Source organism: Haemaphysalis longicornis, unplaced genomic scaffold, assembly GCF_048455015.1.
Source record: "Haemaphysalis longicornis isolate Haplotype H1 unplaced genomic scaffold, Haemaphysalis longicornis Haplotype H1 scaffold_4, whole genome shotgun sequence".
NCBI lineage: Eukaryota > Metazoa > Arthropoda > Arachnida > Ixodida > Ixodidae > Haemaphysalis > Haemaphysalis longicornis.
Window position 1 is genome coordinate 98,429,211 of NW_027526361.1, and position 15,813 is coordinate 98,445,023.

General features: G+C 50.1%; 1 protein-coding gene across 3 annotated transcripts in view; it reads left to right on the forward strand.

The window, feature by feature from the left end:
* LOC144179144 (fasciclin-2-like) overlaps positions 1-15,813 on the forward strand; it is a 521,903-nt gene that overhangs the window by 248,751 nt on the left and 257,339 nt on the right. The window contains exons 1-2 of one of the 3 annotated variants that reach the window (XM_077707380.1): positions 2,160-2,228; positions 4,834-4,924. The exons of 1 other annotated variant lie outside the window; for it this stretch is intronic. In XM_077707380.1, coding sequence (XP_077563506.1) covers positions 2,175-2,228; positions 4,834-4,924 — 145 coding nt within the window. In that variant the 5' untranslated portion in view covers positions 2,160-2,174. Of the gene's footprint in view, positions 1-2,159; positions 2,229-4,833; positions 4,925-15,813 lie in introns of those variants that run through there. One more of the 3 variants, XM_077707381.1, reaches the window with a different exon arrangement.

A 15,813-nucleotide genomic window follows, 5' to 3' on the forward strand; every position in this document is an offset into this window, starting at 1 on the left:
GCCAACGCGCGCCTCCTTCCCAGCGCGCTGGTGCGCTTCGCCTGGCGCCTCGTAGCGACCGAGTTTTTCTTCTTCTTCTTGGAGAAACGGTGGAAACTTTTCGTACGGAAGGAATTATGCTTGCGTGAAACTTCCTTGCCGAAGCGTTTCGAGCGTCGTCGCCAGGCTCCGAGTTTGGCTGTGCTCGGTGCGCCTTGGTTTCCTAAACCCTGGTTGGAGCTTGGTTTTTCTGCACGCCCTGGTTGCCTCACACTCGCTTGAGGTTTGGATTCGGCTTCTTCCAAGCCCCACACCGCAATTTCTGGCGCACTGGTGCGGGGGCGGCAATTTTTTTTCTTAGTTATGAAGCCTCGCGATTTTCAGTTGGTGTTAAAAACTGGGGGACGTGTGCGTTCAGGTGTACCATTGCTCCCATAATGTGACTGCGGCTGGGAGCACCGCACACACGTCGGTATAGTCAAAGGTTCGACGGAAGTTCGTGGGGTCAGCCATTATTTGAGGAAACAGTAACACAGTCACTGATCCAGTAAAAAACGAAACGAAAGTCGTTTCGAAAGCGCATTTCATATCTAACCTAAAAAAAAAAAAAAAAAAGAAACTAGAGGCTCCCTTATATACGCCGGTCAGTACCGAGGCACGAAAACCATGACCTCTGTTCCAAGAGGCGACAGCATTACGTCGCTTTGAGACGGAGTGTTTGCTGAGCTTTTTTTTTTTTTTTTTTTTTTTGCGGTGGGGCGGTCGCGAAATGTTCTGACAAACGCACGTCTTCCAGCTTCTATGTATAAACGATTATATTACAGTACTTTGTAAGCCTTTGTGCAATAGTCAGACATCTTCTTTCGTATGCGAAAGGACATGGCGACTGTTCCAACTTCGAGTAACTGATGCGCCCTGTCGGCTGTGCGTCGTTGCTGGCGTCTTGTTCTCGGGATTTAAAGGACACGAATAAAGAATGCGTGCCCTGTGTTCTAGCTGCAATGCAAGTGCAGAGTAATAACAAGGCAAACCTCGCACTGTGCCAAACCGCTGTGCTTGTTTCTCATCGCGTGACATTGTCCTTGGGAGCGAGTCTTCTCAGTCCGTATAACTCCTTCGTTTTCTGAAGTCGGCTAAACGGAATTGTGACCGAAAGGTCGCGATTCGTTGGGCTCGTTTCTGGCTCCCCACCCGCTATCCGTACTCGGCCCGTTCAATTTCTCTCCAAGCATCACTTGGCAACGCACTTAATCCTCGTCAAGTGGGCGCGAGACAGCGCTAAGCTCCTAAGCCCTGCCGTGCGCTCGGAAGGGTATCACTGATTCAAGACGCGCGGAGGGGGCGAGGTCGTCGATTCCGCTCAAAGGGCGAGCCGCGGTGCTTCGCCGCAGGTCGTTCAGGTCTGGAGGAAGAGGCGCTACGTTTCCTCATATATTATGCGCTTCGCGTCCCGTCGCACACTAAAGTGAACCGTCGGGGCCTGCAAGTCCGCTGTTAGCTTAAACGCAGTGCGCGCGTGATCTCGGATGCGGGGATGGTCAGAAGCTGGAAAAGGGAGGATGCGGCGGAGGAGGGCGGTGTAGCTATGGCTCGAGCAAATTACCCTTTAGCCCTCACTCCTTCCGAAACGGGGTGTAGCTTTAACAATGTAGGTGGGCGAGGGAAAGCATATGCCCAGGGGTTTGAACCGGGGCGGCAGCGCCAGCATCCGGGGCTAATGGGACTCGGTAGGGCCATTGACATGTCGCCGTCGTTCCATTTGCCGACGAGAGCGGCAAATTTGCCTCTTGCCGGTCCTGGGGGCAGCAGCAGCAGTAGTGGCTCTTTTCGAGAGGCGGATATAAAGGGTGGCCCTCGTACACCGAACGCGGAGGCGACAACAGCATTGGAGATGGGACCAGCGCCCGCGGTGGTGAGGTATACACGCACGCTGCGCGTGAAAGAAAAGAAAAAAAAGGCTCGCTGCTGCCTTTTCGCAGGGCAGACACGTTCTCGGGAGGCTGCGCGGTGACGCGCAGGGAGGGGGTTAGAAAGGGATAAATATGACGGCGGCATGGCGTCGAATGCAAAAGCGGAGCCGCCGCTCTCGTGTACGGTGGACGTGCGTGCGGCGCTGCTGGTGCCGCCGCCGGATGCCTTTCGCCGCCCGATGTCTCTCCTCCGCCATCCCGGAATGCGCGGCGCTGGCAATACCAATGAGCCGACGGCCGTTGCACCGATGCTGCTGCTCGCCGTCGTTCTATCCCGCGGTGTGTTTGCTTGGTGTGTCCGCGTTCGCCCGGGATGCCCGGATGCGTGAGAAGGGTCGCCGGCGCGTGTTTATCTTGATGTGCGACCGCTGGCGCGTGCATGTGAACGAACGTGCTCCCCGTGGCGGGAAAACTCGATTAACGTCGCCCGATGACTCCTGCCGCTGCTGCCGCCGCCGGCCTTTCTTTCTCCTTTGCCTCCCTCTGCGGATTTCGTTGTTGTCGTCGTTGTTGTTGTCGCTGTTGCCCCATCCTTACTTGCTTCCGACGCTTCGTTGCTGTTGTTTGTGTCGAGGCTGGGCTGGTGATCTCTTTATGCCTGATAAGCGCACTCAGCAGGCGTGTAGTTTGGCGGAAACAAGCTGTAACTGACGTGCGCCTGTCTCCTTTGGTTTGAAGCTAATATATGGCCAATATTTTCTTAATAGGTAAGCAATTCGTGAGCGTCGGTAATTTGACTGGTTAGTTATTGCTGTAAGCTAGTATTCGCCAAAGGCTCTTCCTACTGCGGTAGATTGTGCTACTACTTAAAATAACCTGAAAGTAAAGAGTTAAAATATGAAATAAGTAAATAAGCAATGTTTTGATTCGTAGCTACAGTAGTAACACCAACGAACACAGTTTTGCCAACTTGGCCCGCTTCTCGGCGGAATTTCGGAATCAGCGGCTCCATTGCGTGCCAAAAATTTGCGCTGCCGACTGAAAACAGCTTTACCCCGGGAAATTTAGGAACAATGGAGCGATTCGATGGACTGTAGTCTTGCGCACATTTAACACCTACAAGGAAATATAGCGCAGCAGAGCTCGAAATATAGCATTAGTTACTCATCTAGAGGAGCTGCTGAGTACGGGGACTTTGCGGCAAGAGGTGGCTCACGACAGAAGTTAGTGGAAATTCTTGGGAGAGGCCTTCGTCCTTCAGTGGGCGCAACCAAGATGATGATGATGATAAAGATGCTGATGCTGATGATGATGATAATGACGGCTACGTTGTTACACGCGCAGATGCGCGCACACCCTGCCAGTACGCTTTTAAGTGCGAATGCACTTCTTAAGCGAGCCTGAATCGTCCGCCGCCGTTGTCCGCATAGCAACAGCTGCGGGTGCGCGCGCTCCTCGTCTTCCTCCTCGTCTTCCCTAGCAACGGGGGGAGATGGGCGCGCGCTACTCTCCTTCTCCTCTCTCCGCTCAGTGACTGCGGGTGTTGGGCGCCTCCTCTCCACTTCGGGCGGGAGAGCTCTCGTTCGCGTAGCGGGCGCTCCGCATTCCGACGCGTGAGGGCGCTCTTGTAGCCCTCGCCGTAACGGCGGGCGCTACTCTCCTCCTCCTCCTCTCTCCGCTCAGTGATTGCGGGTGTTGGGCGCCTCCTCTCCACTCCAAGATCACGATATCCACCGTAATCGCGCAAACAACAACCGTGCATTCGCACTTACACACTCTCCCCCTCGGGGAAGTGCGAGGGAATTTTTTTAGGACTGCGTGACGTGCCGCTGTGCTTCGTGCACCTCTTGCACCCTCTTGCACCTAATTCCCTATGAGTGACTGACTGCTCATGAGTGGGGAGAAAGAGTTAAAATTTCGCTGCTCCCGAGGGACTGTGACTCTGTCATTACCCCCCACCCCGCCCACACCTTTTCATTCTTTGGTTGTGTGACTTAGTGAGTCCGAATAAGACGCGTAAGTTGCAGCCTTGTTGCCCAAGTATAAATATCTCTTTTCTGGCTGCCAAATGTCTTCTCATGAAATACGCGTGGCTAAGGCGCTGTACTGCTGAGCCCGAGGACGCGGGTTCGATTCCCGGCTACAGCGGCCGATTTTAAAAAGCGAAAACGCCCGTGTGTTCCGGATTTCGGCGCACGTTGAAGACTCCCGGGTGGTCAAAATTACCCCGGAGCCCTCCACTGCGGCGCGCCTCACCGCCCACGGGTAGAGTCGGGGCGTTAAGCCTCATAATCAATCGATCTCACGAAATACGCGGAACACGTGTTTGTGCTACGTTCGACCTTCCTGTAGCCTTCTGTCTTTTAATGTGTTACGTGTGTTTATTACTTTTGTAGATTCCTATAGTTACGTGTTCGCTTTTATTCTAACCTTCTTTCTGTAGCTCCAATCCGGTGCTTCGTTTCTTTTGCTTTGTGTGCGTTCGAGTGAGTGAGTGAGGGGGTGAGTCAGTGAGTGGTTGGGTGGGTGAGTGTGTGAGTCGGTGAGTGATTGCGTGAGTGAGTGAGTGGGGGAGTCGGTGAGTGAGTGATGTTGGTATCTCTTCTGCGTGCGCACAGGTGCGCAAAATGAACGGAAACACCACATTTCTCGCGTTTTGGTTCCTGCTTTTTGCGGCAATGTCTTTGCTTATTTAAATAACGTAACCGGAAGGCTCGAGTACGCTCGTCAAACACGATGACCGCACTTTTTGTATCCCACACAAATAGTGCCCTTTATTTCACCCTCGTAGAACGAAGTGCGCAAATTGATTTGCAGGCTTAATGTTTCGTTTTCTAGTTTTGGTTTGTTTGTTCTGTGCTGACGACGCAGCAATTGACCCCCCCCCCCCTCCCCCACGGCGTCTCACTCCCGTTCTCTCCCGTTTTTTGTTTGAACTTCGCAGGTGAGTCTGCCACAGCTGGCTGCGCTTCTCAGTCCCCCGCCCACAGCCCGGGTGCCAGTCGACCGCGCAGTGGCGAGCGCAGCAAGCAAAGGTATAGCGCGCGCCAACTGACTTTGCCTGCCTGCCTTCCGAGCGCTCGCTTTAGGGGGGCGCATCGTTGGCTCGCGTCGCAATACCTGTCACCGGGCAGGTGAGCGAGGCTGAGGAGACGACGTGAGCGACGACGCTGCCGCCGCCGCTCGCTCACTCTCGCGGTAAACGAATAAATATCGGCCGCCTCATTTCTCACCAACGCCAAGCATCTCGGCCGCCCCCCTCCTTTAACGTCGTTTCTCACCGCGCTGCTTTTCCTCGTAGTCCTCTTGTTCGCCAGCATGGGTGGCGGCGGCAGGTAAATGATGCGGTGCGTCTATCACCCTCCGCGTGACAGACTCTTTATCATCGCTCTCCGAGGAGCGCCTCTTTAATTTCCACTTTTGTACACATTTCCTTGTCTCCGCGCGGTGTGTGCGGCCGGAGAACTTTTATCATGTTTGAGGACGCTCCAGTGGCCGGACTCGATCGAGCGTCCACAGAACGAAAGTTTTTTTGTTTGTTTGTTTGTTGGACTTTGCGACCGGTAAGCGTAGAGGGACGATTTGTCTCCTCTCGTGCGGGATTTTCCCTTAGGATGTGACTGCCGCCGCGGTGTGTGTGTCCAAGAAAAGAGGGAGTGGACGGGATGAGGGAGGGGGGGGCAGATGCAATATGAATGAGTGGTCGTTTGTCTCCGAGAGGACCGCCGCCTTCGAATAAACTCGGACAAAAACTTTCCCAGAAGTTCTTTTCCCCAAGACTGGGGTCTATCTTGGTGCGCCTTTTCGTGCGCCTGAATTCGGAAAGATAACCCTTCTTTTATCCACGGGGGGCTTTATAAGGATTGCGCGGTAGAGTGCTTTCTCCCGCATTTCGCAAACGGTTTTCCAATTCAGCGTCAGTGGCAGAAATACCGCTTCACCCCAAGTATCCCTAGTGTATACTCCACTTGTTGAAGATAACGGCGAGGTGATGACTGGAGAGGCGTAAATAACTTCAAGGCGAAAAAAATTGGGTCCGATTCTGGGTTTTGCGGGGGATATTCGAAACGAAAAAGGATGAGTTTCATTGCCCCCTTCAGTTTTTTTTTTTTAGGCTTTATGTTTGAGTTGTACATGAATCTACAGCTTTCTTAGTGCTTTTGAAGATTTCGTGCTTCGAAATACGCACACGCTACCATCGGTGTCTCCGTAGTCCAGGCCAGCGGGCCTTGGTGGACTACATCCCAGATGAAAACGTAGTTTCCTAGGTATGGCAACATTTCTCGTGTATCGGATAGAACCTTTAAGTGTCATCTCACTAGAGCTAATGAGGAATGCTCTATACAGTAGAGTATCGATGAATAGAACTTCAAAAGACCCCAAAACATTTGTTTCATTTAACAGGAGTTCCGTTTACTGAGAGAGATGTGCAAAAGTGCAAATTTATGTGCGTACACATTCTTAAGGGCATTTCATGGAATTCTAAGCACTTGAAGGTGAATGTAGCTGATAGTTTTTCAGAAAGGAATAAAACTACAAAAGGTTTAGGCACAACATTCTCAAAGTTTATTTGGCAATAATTAGTCACTGCGCCTTCCAAAATGCATGAAAGTGCATCAAACAGCCGCTCTCGACGTCAAGAATGATGTCCTGTCTTTTCTAACGTAGGCGCATTGTGTGCATGACTCAGGTCTCGACTTCGCGGGTGCTTACGAGCCACCGAATTCAGAAGACGGCAATGCTGTAATGAAGCACGGATAGCACCACGATGGCACGAACGAGGCGGCAGGCTAAGCCCTGTGACCTTGGCGACTTGAATCGAGACTTAACGACTAGAACAAGAACTGTGATGCGGCATTCGTCGCGCTAACACGGCTGACTACTAACGACACGAGGGTTGCGAGGCCAACGGGGCTAAGAAAAGAAAACAAGAACGAAACAGCCGAAACCAGAAAAAGCTGATGCTGTTGACCATGAGCCTGACAAGAAGTTCCATTTTCGGTTTCGTTTACACGGTGAGGCAGAAATTTTAGTTCCGATTACCGAAAGTTTTTTTTTTGTTTACTTCATCCGAATACAAAAACAACCAACTTACAGGCTACAGTTCCGTTTGAGCGATTTCCGTTTATCGGGATTCTACTGTAGCAGGTAATTTCGCGAACTAGTCACTTTAACTGGTTCAGTGTTTGTAAAAATGACAGCGCTAACACAGCTGTGTCACCAGGCGCTTTTCTTGGCACAAGTTATTGACACCTTTTTTCCTTCACGAGAACCAATTGAAATCGTGCAAATTTGACCACAATAGTCGTTACAGCTTGGACAAGTATGTAGAGTCAGAGAAAGCGCTGCGGTAACACTACCCATGGCTTCTCAGAGCCTTGTACCTGTGATACACGGAAACTTTCATTTGGCAGTGGAGTTGATGGCCTTTGAAACTCTCGATGGAGCTCCACTCATTGGCTGTATGGTCAGTGACCATACCTCCTGACCTTTCCTCTGCACCTTTTAGAGGAGGCAATTGGCAGTTCACTCAACAGAGAATGCGTTCGAAGGTCTTAGAAACATCTGGGTTGCGCTGTTATAAATCGTGTAACTAGTTCTGCGGCTTTAGTCTACTGGTTTCTGTACGGAGCTGAGCAGGAACATTGCTGAACTGGATGCAAAAGGAGACTCGGACATAGAGTTCCACACTAATATATACTAGAGGGAAATCTGGCGCTGCAATCGCAAGCTGCCGTGGGTGGCGCCATTGCAGCTAGCGACATTCCTCGCCTACTTGGCTTTGAAAGCCATGGGGCTTCTTTTTCGTCTCGAAGCCAGAAAGGTAACATTTTTTTTTCTCTCCTGCATCGTTCATAAAGCTTCTAAATAATTACTGACAAGTAAATTTTTCTGGAAGTTCAATTTTGTAATAACGAAACAAATTTAAACAATCTTTTAGAGTAATACTGTAGCTTTTTTGCAGCTAGAGGCAACTTTTCAGCGTGTTCAGGAGCCATGCCCAGGTCAAGTGGAACGTGCTGGCCGGTACATGACGGAACGCTCGCTGAAGCGCGGCTACCGTAGACAGTGGCGCCAGATTTCCCTCTAGTGTTTATTAGTATGAAACTCTATGGACTCGGAGTGCCGGTTGGTTGGTCGGTCGGTCAGATAATTTATATGTCGGTTTTGTCTTCCTGTATCCCATTCGTCGTATTAATTTGTTTGTCTGTTTATTTTGTGTGTACGGAAGGAGACGGCGGCACTTCAGTCCCCTAAGTGGCCTTAGCCGCGCATTTTGACGCGTTGACACTGGCTTCGTTCGATTACGCGCGTGCGATTTATGGGCGGAAATGCTGTTGCAAGTGTACTATCTTCAGTGCCCGACAACAACAGGATTTATCGAAAATTTTCAACCCGGAAGCAAGATAGGCTTTATTTTGACTGGTCATACCACCTCGTTCAGTTGCGGCGTCGGAAATTGTTTGGCCTGAAGTAATTCGTTCTATGAAATTCTTGCTACGTCACAAGGCATGGGAATACTGTACCCTTTCATTTGTAACCACTGCACCACTCGCTCACTCCAACGAAGACGAGTTGAAAAAAAATTACGCCCACCTCCCCTCGCGGGAACCCTGGTGTGATGCGACGCTGAAGGGGGTTCCATTGGCGTCGCATCAAGCAATCGTCGGGTACGGCAAGAGAGCAAGCGCAAGCGCGGACGATCGTCGAATGAGAGACCGGCCGGAGCGCGGTACTCCGCTTCTATGCGCAGCGCGCCCGAAGGAGAGGAGACCGCGGAGAGAGTACTGCACATGCGCACAGTGCGCAGCCGCGCGCAGTGCGATCGCAGATGTTGGGAGAGAGTGTTCGCTATCGGAGAGAGGAGAGGAGGTGAGTGAAGGAGAGGAGAGACGCAGCTGTGCGGACGCGGACGACGGACGCACGCAGGACAGGGCCGCCGGCAAGAGATGCTCCTCAGCGTCGCATCTAAAAAAATTACGTTTTAACGTTTGTGTGCTCATAAGCCAAGCAACGCTTGGCTGCTTAAATCACCGCGAGCTGAAAGCATGCACCGGGGCTGCTTGGAAACGATAAAATACATTGTGTATAGGCGAATAAGGAGCGTGACAGCCGTGAAGTTTAGCGTCGAAGTTATGTTAGGGTGTACCAAAAGAGCCGTTTCTCAAAATATGAATTAAGAGTTGAATGCATTACACCGTGTTATGGGAGCAACGATCCGAACACCGCTCCTGGACCGATAGAGCTAAACACAGGTACAAGCTATGCTTTCTGTCGTCACTGGGGCGCAAGGGGATCGTCGTATTAAAGGGGTGCGTATTCCTTAGAAATTAATTCGCGGTGCCCGAAGCTATAACAAGCGTTATTGACATTACGCGGCTTTTTTTTTCATAATTTGTTTAAATAGACAAGAGCGTAAGACTAACCAAATTCTTGACCAAGTAGACGTCGCTGTTCGCGCGATCTTCTGTTAACGTAGGGCATATTTCGTTCGGCATATTTCGAACATATTTCGGGCTTCGATAAACACGTTTACGAGAATCCCCATTTTTTCTCCTGTAATAAAATCCAGGCTTTGCTTGGGTTTGCCTCCTTCAAAGAATGAAATTTCTGGGCCTCGCATCTTGACGCCAAATAAAAAAAGCGCAATTTTTATATCAGCCTTGTGCGTAGCGCGTGAGCTCGGTGTTCTTACGGCTATCTATTGACTCGTTTCAGAAATCTGAGCTTGTAAAGCACCGGTGTTTGAAATGTGCTCGCGGCAAACTGACGCCTGCGCCGGCGACGACGTCTTGTCGATTGTGCTCACTAAGCAGGGATTCGCTAGGGGGTAGGAAATTGTTCAACTGCCGTTTTTCCCCCGAACGGAAGTTTCTTCCCTTCCAAAAAAAAGACGCCGTTTGCGGCTTTTCTGCGGCGCCTATTTCCCATTCTTATGGCCGTCACGTGGCGACATTTCAGGAATTCCCGTTTTGGGGCGCGGCTTTTCGTGCTGTTTCTGGCGTTGTGTGGCCAAGAATAAGTGTATTTCTCTCGCATTGTCCCTTAAAAAAATGCACTCACAGGGCTGAGCGTTTACGTTGTGGAATGTTGCTTCGGAATTTCCGCCAAGATAACGTGAGAATGTTTCCAGTTGGCGCTCGCCGGCGCACGCAAGGCCCGATTTGTGCGTAGACGGGAAATGGGAATTTCACTCTTTATGGCTTTTTTTTTTTTTTTGCCGGACCGGGGATTTTGTTATACGCCGCACGCCTACGTTCGGCTACGTTAGCATCGACCTCCCATGTTTTTTTTTCCTGCGCATCGTTCCTCTATTCTGTACCGTGCCTCCGTCAAAACACTGTACACCTCACTTTGGTGCGAAGACCTCTGCAGGACGTTAAACGTGTCGCCTGCCGTTTAGACAGCAGAGCAACAACACATCCGAGGCTGCGTTGGTTGTTGACATGTGTTTAGGGTTGTTCGTTGTCGGGTAAAAGCCGATTTTACCCGATTCTTACACACCGAACGTGTTTCAGGAGATTCGGGTTAAACCCGATTTCTCCCGGAATGGACCTTTTCAAAGGAGCGATCTGCACAATTGTGCACTGAAGGTCCAACCGCTCTCAACCAGTACTTGCTGGAAGCGAGCCCCATAAACACAGCTTTCAAACTCATTGAGTATTGGAATGACTACCACCCGCAACCTCAGGCTGCAAAATGCTACCCTGACATTGTTGTGCCTGGCTAAAGGAAGCGGTGTTGTCGAGAGAACCTTCTCCCAGAGATATGTTCAGCGATCAGACAGGCCTCAAAAGGAAGACCGACAAGTTGCGCAAGCAGGTCACAGTATACATCATTCTAAACAAGGATGAGAGAACAGTCGATGACCAGCTTTTCGTGAATAAAATGTTTCATTTGTTAGAAGTTACCGATGCTATTCACTGTCACTATTTAGTCATCTCCAAACAAATGCCAAATTTCGGAGAGCATTTTCTAGAGAACCCTGAAGTCCCTCTGATCACCAGCGGGAAATAAACAGCAATGTTAACGCGTTAGAGTGAAAAAATATCGTGATATTCTCTAAAATAAACTGAGTGTATTAAAATAAACTTAGTAAAGCTATTGATTTAACCCGAAAAAAAAAAACCCGATATTCTGAATCGTTTCACAAAAACACCCGATTTATACCCGAGTATTATTTCGAAAAAAAGCGCCCGATTTTTACCCCCCGATTTTGGAAAATATAAAACCCGAAAACGACCAACCCTACATATATTTGACTTAAATAGGCTTCTGAGAAGAACGTTAAATGACGCCCCCCCCCCCTCCTCTCTCTCCTTTAAGTGGGGAAATAGCATTGACACGTGTTCCTTCGTGATTGTTAATACCGTTATGCAACAATTGCCTTATTGTCTCGATCCTCAGGTTTTCTGTTTTACTCGTTGGGTTAACGTTTTGGCCACACGCGACGCATATGTCCGTTTGTTCCTCTGTCTGTATAGTTTGGCCTCTCCGTTTACTTCGTTGGTGATGTAAGCATCGAATTCTGAAGAGCTTTCGCTAAACGAGCATATCTGAACTGTGTAAATTCTATTTGATGTAATAAAAACCAAAGACAACACGTGTTTTTCGCTGATTCGTATATGTCCTGCCGCGCTTTTCGACGACGCTAAATGTCCGCTGATTCGAAAGCATTACGATACTTGGTCCGATCTCAGCGAAACGCATTACGGTTTAGATTTCCAATTTTCTTTCGTAACACCGTGGTATTTCGCCAAGCGTTACGCAATGGTAGGTGACGCCGCTGAGTTTTTTTTTTTTCGCCGCTGTAATAAAAAACCCCGTGTCCAGCCGAAGGTATTGCCAGTTTCGCTTGATACGATAGCTTCGTACATGTTTCTCTGAACATAATGCGAACAGCCACGGCTGTATTTTAGTCGATCCCTTAAAAATTCCGCGGTTGCGAGCAGGACCCCCAAATTTCGCGTCTAATCTAATACCATGTGTGGAGGGAAAGTGGGAATGGTGAGAGCAGGAGGGCCCTCTTCCTCCGTTTCATAGATTCCTTCTGCCATGCTCCGCAACGAATGCAGTGCATGGTTACCGAGATAGCGATTTGCAGTTTTAATGTGAAAGCAAAAAGTGGTATTTCAGAATCGGCACTTCTGAAGCATCGAAACACCTAAATTTCCATTGGGTGCGAACGCGGGTATGAGCCCGGCCTGATGTCCCCATTGGCTGCAGAGCGTCATGTGACCAAATAGCAACGGCGTCATCGTTGCTAGGGAGACAGCCCAACTGCTGGCGGCACGGCGGAAGAGGGGACGTTAAGAGAACACTCGCGGGCCTCACACAGCGGCGCACCAGTCACCAGCGAGGCAGGGTGGGTGCATCGCACCGCGGCACTCCCTAACGGCGCTACGGCCATCTCTGCTGCATGGTGGCGGCCGTAATACCGTAGTATTCCCCCAGCGTTAAATTCAATGCTTTCGCGCTCACCAACCGCATTTCTGCCTAAAATTTAGATTCGCCCCATTAGCCTAGTTCTACATTTAACGCGTTGGTAAGCGTTAGATATATGATCAGAAACCGGTTTGGTATTTTAGCAGGCCTCTGAGTTAACCAGTAATTACGGAAAACAAAAAATTCAGCTTCTTTATCGCCGTTAGCCGAGTTAAAAAAATGAAACCTTATTTCGCTTCAACGCCATTAGAGGAATGTACCCGAGCAACTACCCTAGTACGTGCGCATCCGGACAAGCACATTTTCGCTCCAAGACAAGTAGAAGATCCCATACCGTTTTGCAAGCGTTACGTGGGAATAAGAGCCGCGCCGCATTGTGCCAGCCGTATCAGCGCGTGACGGCGTAGACGCAGCAAACCACGGTGTTCCTCACGTTCCGCCTACGCGTCAGGTGATGGCTACCGACGCCTGGTTAAGGCTGCCCCTACGTTTCTCGCGTGTCGGCCATGCTGAGTGTTGTGGTTGCTCGCGGCCGGCAACGTGTCATGTCAGCCACGTGCCGTACTTCCCCGCAGACTAAACAGATTCCGCACACCGGTAGGCTGGACGTTACCCAGAAGCGCCGTCGCATCAGTTTGCGCAACACTTAGGTTCTGCCTTGGGCGCATCCTGCATGCCCGTTTACGTGGTTCAACACAGCTCATTTGAACAAGCGTTCTGGCATTGCAGTTTCCAAGTAAAGTTTATTTTCAGGGCTAGTAATTTGAAGAACTACGGGGTCTCTGCTCCTCCTGCTATGCTCTCTCCATCTTCCCCTCTATCTCCTCTCTTTTGGATCTCATATGCATTGTTCTTCAGGCTCTAGACTTCGGCCTTGGGATCGTGCTTCATCGGACGTATTTATTCCTCCCCTTCCCACCTTCACCGCACCACCAGGCGTTCTGGTGTCCCTATGCGAGGCAAAAATTTTCGCCTCCTGGTGGACCTTCTTCTCTTTATAGTGATCAATAAATACATATGTCGGGGTGCAAAATTACTCTCAACATAGCCAAGTAACTAAAATGTCGTGACCGCTTGAGCGTTGCCTTTACGAGCGGTTGCCTTCATGGATGGGCGTGCCGACTCCTCTTATATCAGGCGATGTCAGTTACGTTTTGGCCATTTCCCAAAATTTGTGGGCATGAGCAGGACCCGCTTCCGCTGTCTGAAAGATACTTACGCGTGAAATTTTTCTTTTCGCCCGCGTGTCAGCGCCGTTGCGCAGCCAATTGCACAAATCCGTCATTACCTTCCCCCACCACTCCGGCTGGACTCGGTAAGGTAACCTAAATGACCACGCGTGCGTGTGTGCCTGCAATTTATGCGTTCCTGCATGTGTCAGAGGGTCTATCTCCACTTAGGTTTTCTCTCTTTCACTCGTTATATTCTCTGTTCTTTGTTTTATATTTCACATCCCTGGCAGGTTACTGGTTCGTTTATTCACCACATCAGAAGTAGGAACACTACCGTCACAATTGTTTGAAGTTATGTTTGTTGTGTTTTGTTTAAAGTTGAGTCTCGTTTAAAGATAATTTATGCCCACTCAGAGTGCAGCTTGTAACACAACGGTATCATGTATAGTTTCAGAGGAAATTCATTCTAATTACGAAAACGGTCATCGAATCAGTTGGGCACATTGTCGCATGGTTTATACTTGATGTTTTACGAGACACGTCTAGCCGTAAGTTTCTTTTTTTTTTCTCTACATACGTATCCTTCGGGGTGGTATTTTTCGGCGGCAGTGTTGCCACGGCATGCACACACTTGACAATTGCGGGAAATGGGCAGAAGTTGCGAGGACTTCACCAACTTTAATCGACACAACTGTAGCTCTTACAAGCCGTGAAAACATCTAGCATGAAACGGGAAGTAACTTTCGGTAGTTCTTATTATTTTAGCATCCACAGACTTATCGCGTATTCAAAAAGACTCAACCTGTAGAGATTCGAAGAACCTGATTGCTGCATTGCTGCTCCAACGGTCCTGAACAAATGAAACGCGAACACGAAAATATGAATCGGAACACGAATAGCGCGATTTCTTCTCATGCAAGACAAGTTGATGCCTGGCTTCATTACATTAACCAAGTTGGGATATGTGGCTTTCCAAATACAGTCGATTCCCGTTGTAACGAACACGAAGGAACCGTAAAATGTGTTCGTATTATCATAAATTCGTCTTAAGATGAGGTTTTTTTGCATTGTGGGCGTTACAAGAGCAAAAAGGTCGTCCTTCTTAACCATAGTGTCACTCTTAAACGAGTTCGTCCTAACGGGAGGGAGTCCACTGTATAACAATAGCGCGTCATTATTGGACCTTCATGAACAGTATTTTTCCATTTTGCGTGTCCTCGTTCATATTTCCTATTCGCATTTCCTTTGTCCATGACTGTGCGTGTACCTTCGTACCAGTGAGAAGGCACAAGTTTCAGTGTTACCCTACGTGCGACAAAATCCGACAGTGGTTTGCGGAACCTTCTCCACCCTAATCCAAAACCGCCTTGAAGCAGATCGGGTAGCCTCATTGTCTTCCGTATTCCTGTTTTGAATGTGTATCTCAACAAGGCAGTGTGCGGACATCCCCCGCGTGCGGCCTTGTTGTGCATACCACGCAGCGCATGCGCTATAAGTTTACACAACTCTTGGCTGGCGAGAGGGACTTCAAGCACTTTCAGCACTTTTCGGAAAGCCATGAGAGGGGAACGGGGAAAGACTGAGTTTCCGAGTCGCCTAAAAAACACCCGTCGAAATGCGCTAATGAGAGTTCAGAATTCCCGTGCTCTCCCCCTCATCGCGCGCTCTTGGCGAAAGACCCAGCGAGCCAGGACTGGTGAGCGAGACTCGGCGGCGTGCGTTCATATGCGGCGCTTCAGACCGTGCGACTCCCGTGGAAGAAGGGCGGCTCCCCCGCTTCTCAGTCCTCGTTAATCTCTATTCTGTCGCGCGAATGAGCGGCCCAAGGCGCGTGCCGACCTCGAGGGAAGAAGGACCCCTTGGCCAGATAAATGAACCGCCGCCGCTGCACACCCCAAGGCGAGAGCCAGACTCCCCGCGCCCGTGGCCTGGCCCCGAATGCTTCGCGCCGCCCGGCCATTCGTTTCATTCCATGCGGCCCGCGCTTGTGGCGGCCGCCTCGCGGGCGCTTGAGAGTGAATTCGGGGATCGGGGTGTTGAGCAGCATGCTGGTGACAGTCGTGTGGAGTGTGCAGGGAATTCGCTTTTAGGATAAAGGGTCCGCGTAGTGCGAGGAGTGTTTTGCAGCGCGGGTGCCCGCTGACGTTGGCGTGACCGATCAAACGCGAATCGGGGAGTCTTGAATTTGCCATGTTTTTTTTAAACAGTTCCGAAGCCCCGCTACTGACTTGGGTAGGTGGCTGGCTCCCGCCAGTGGCTTGCCTGTTCAGTTTCCACGAACATTAAAGGCGATAGTCTTTCGTGGC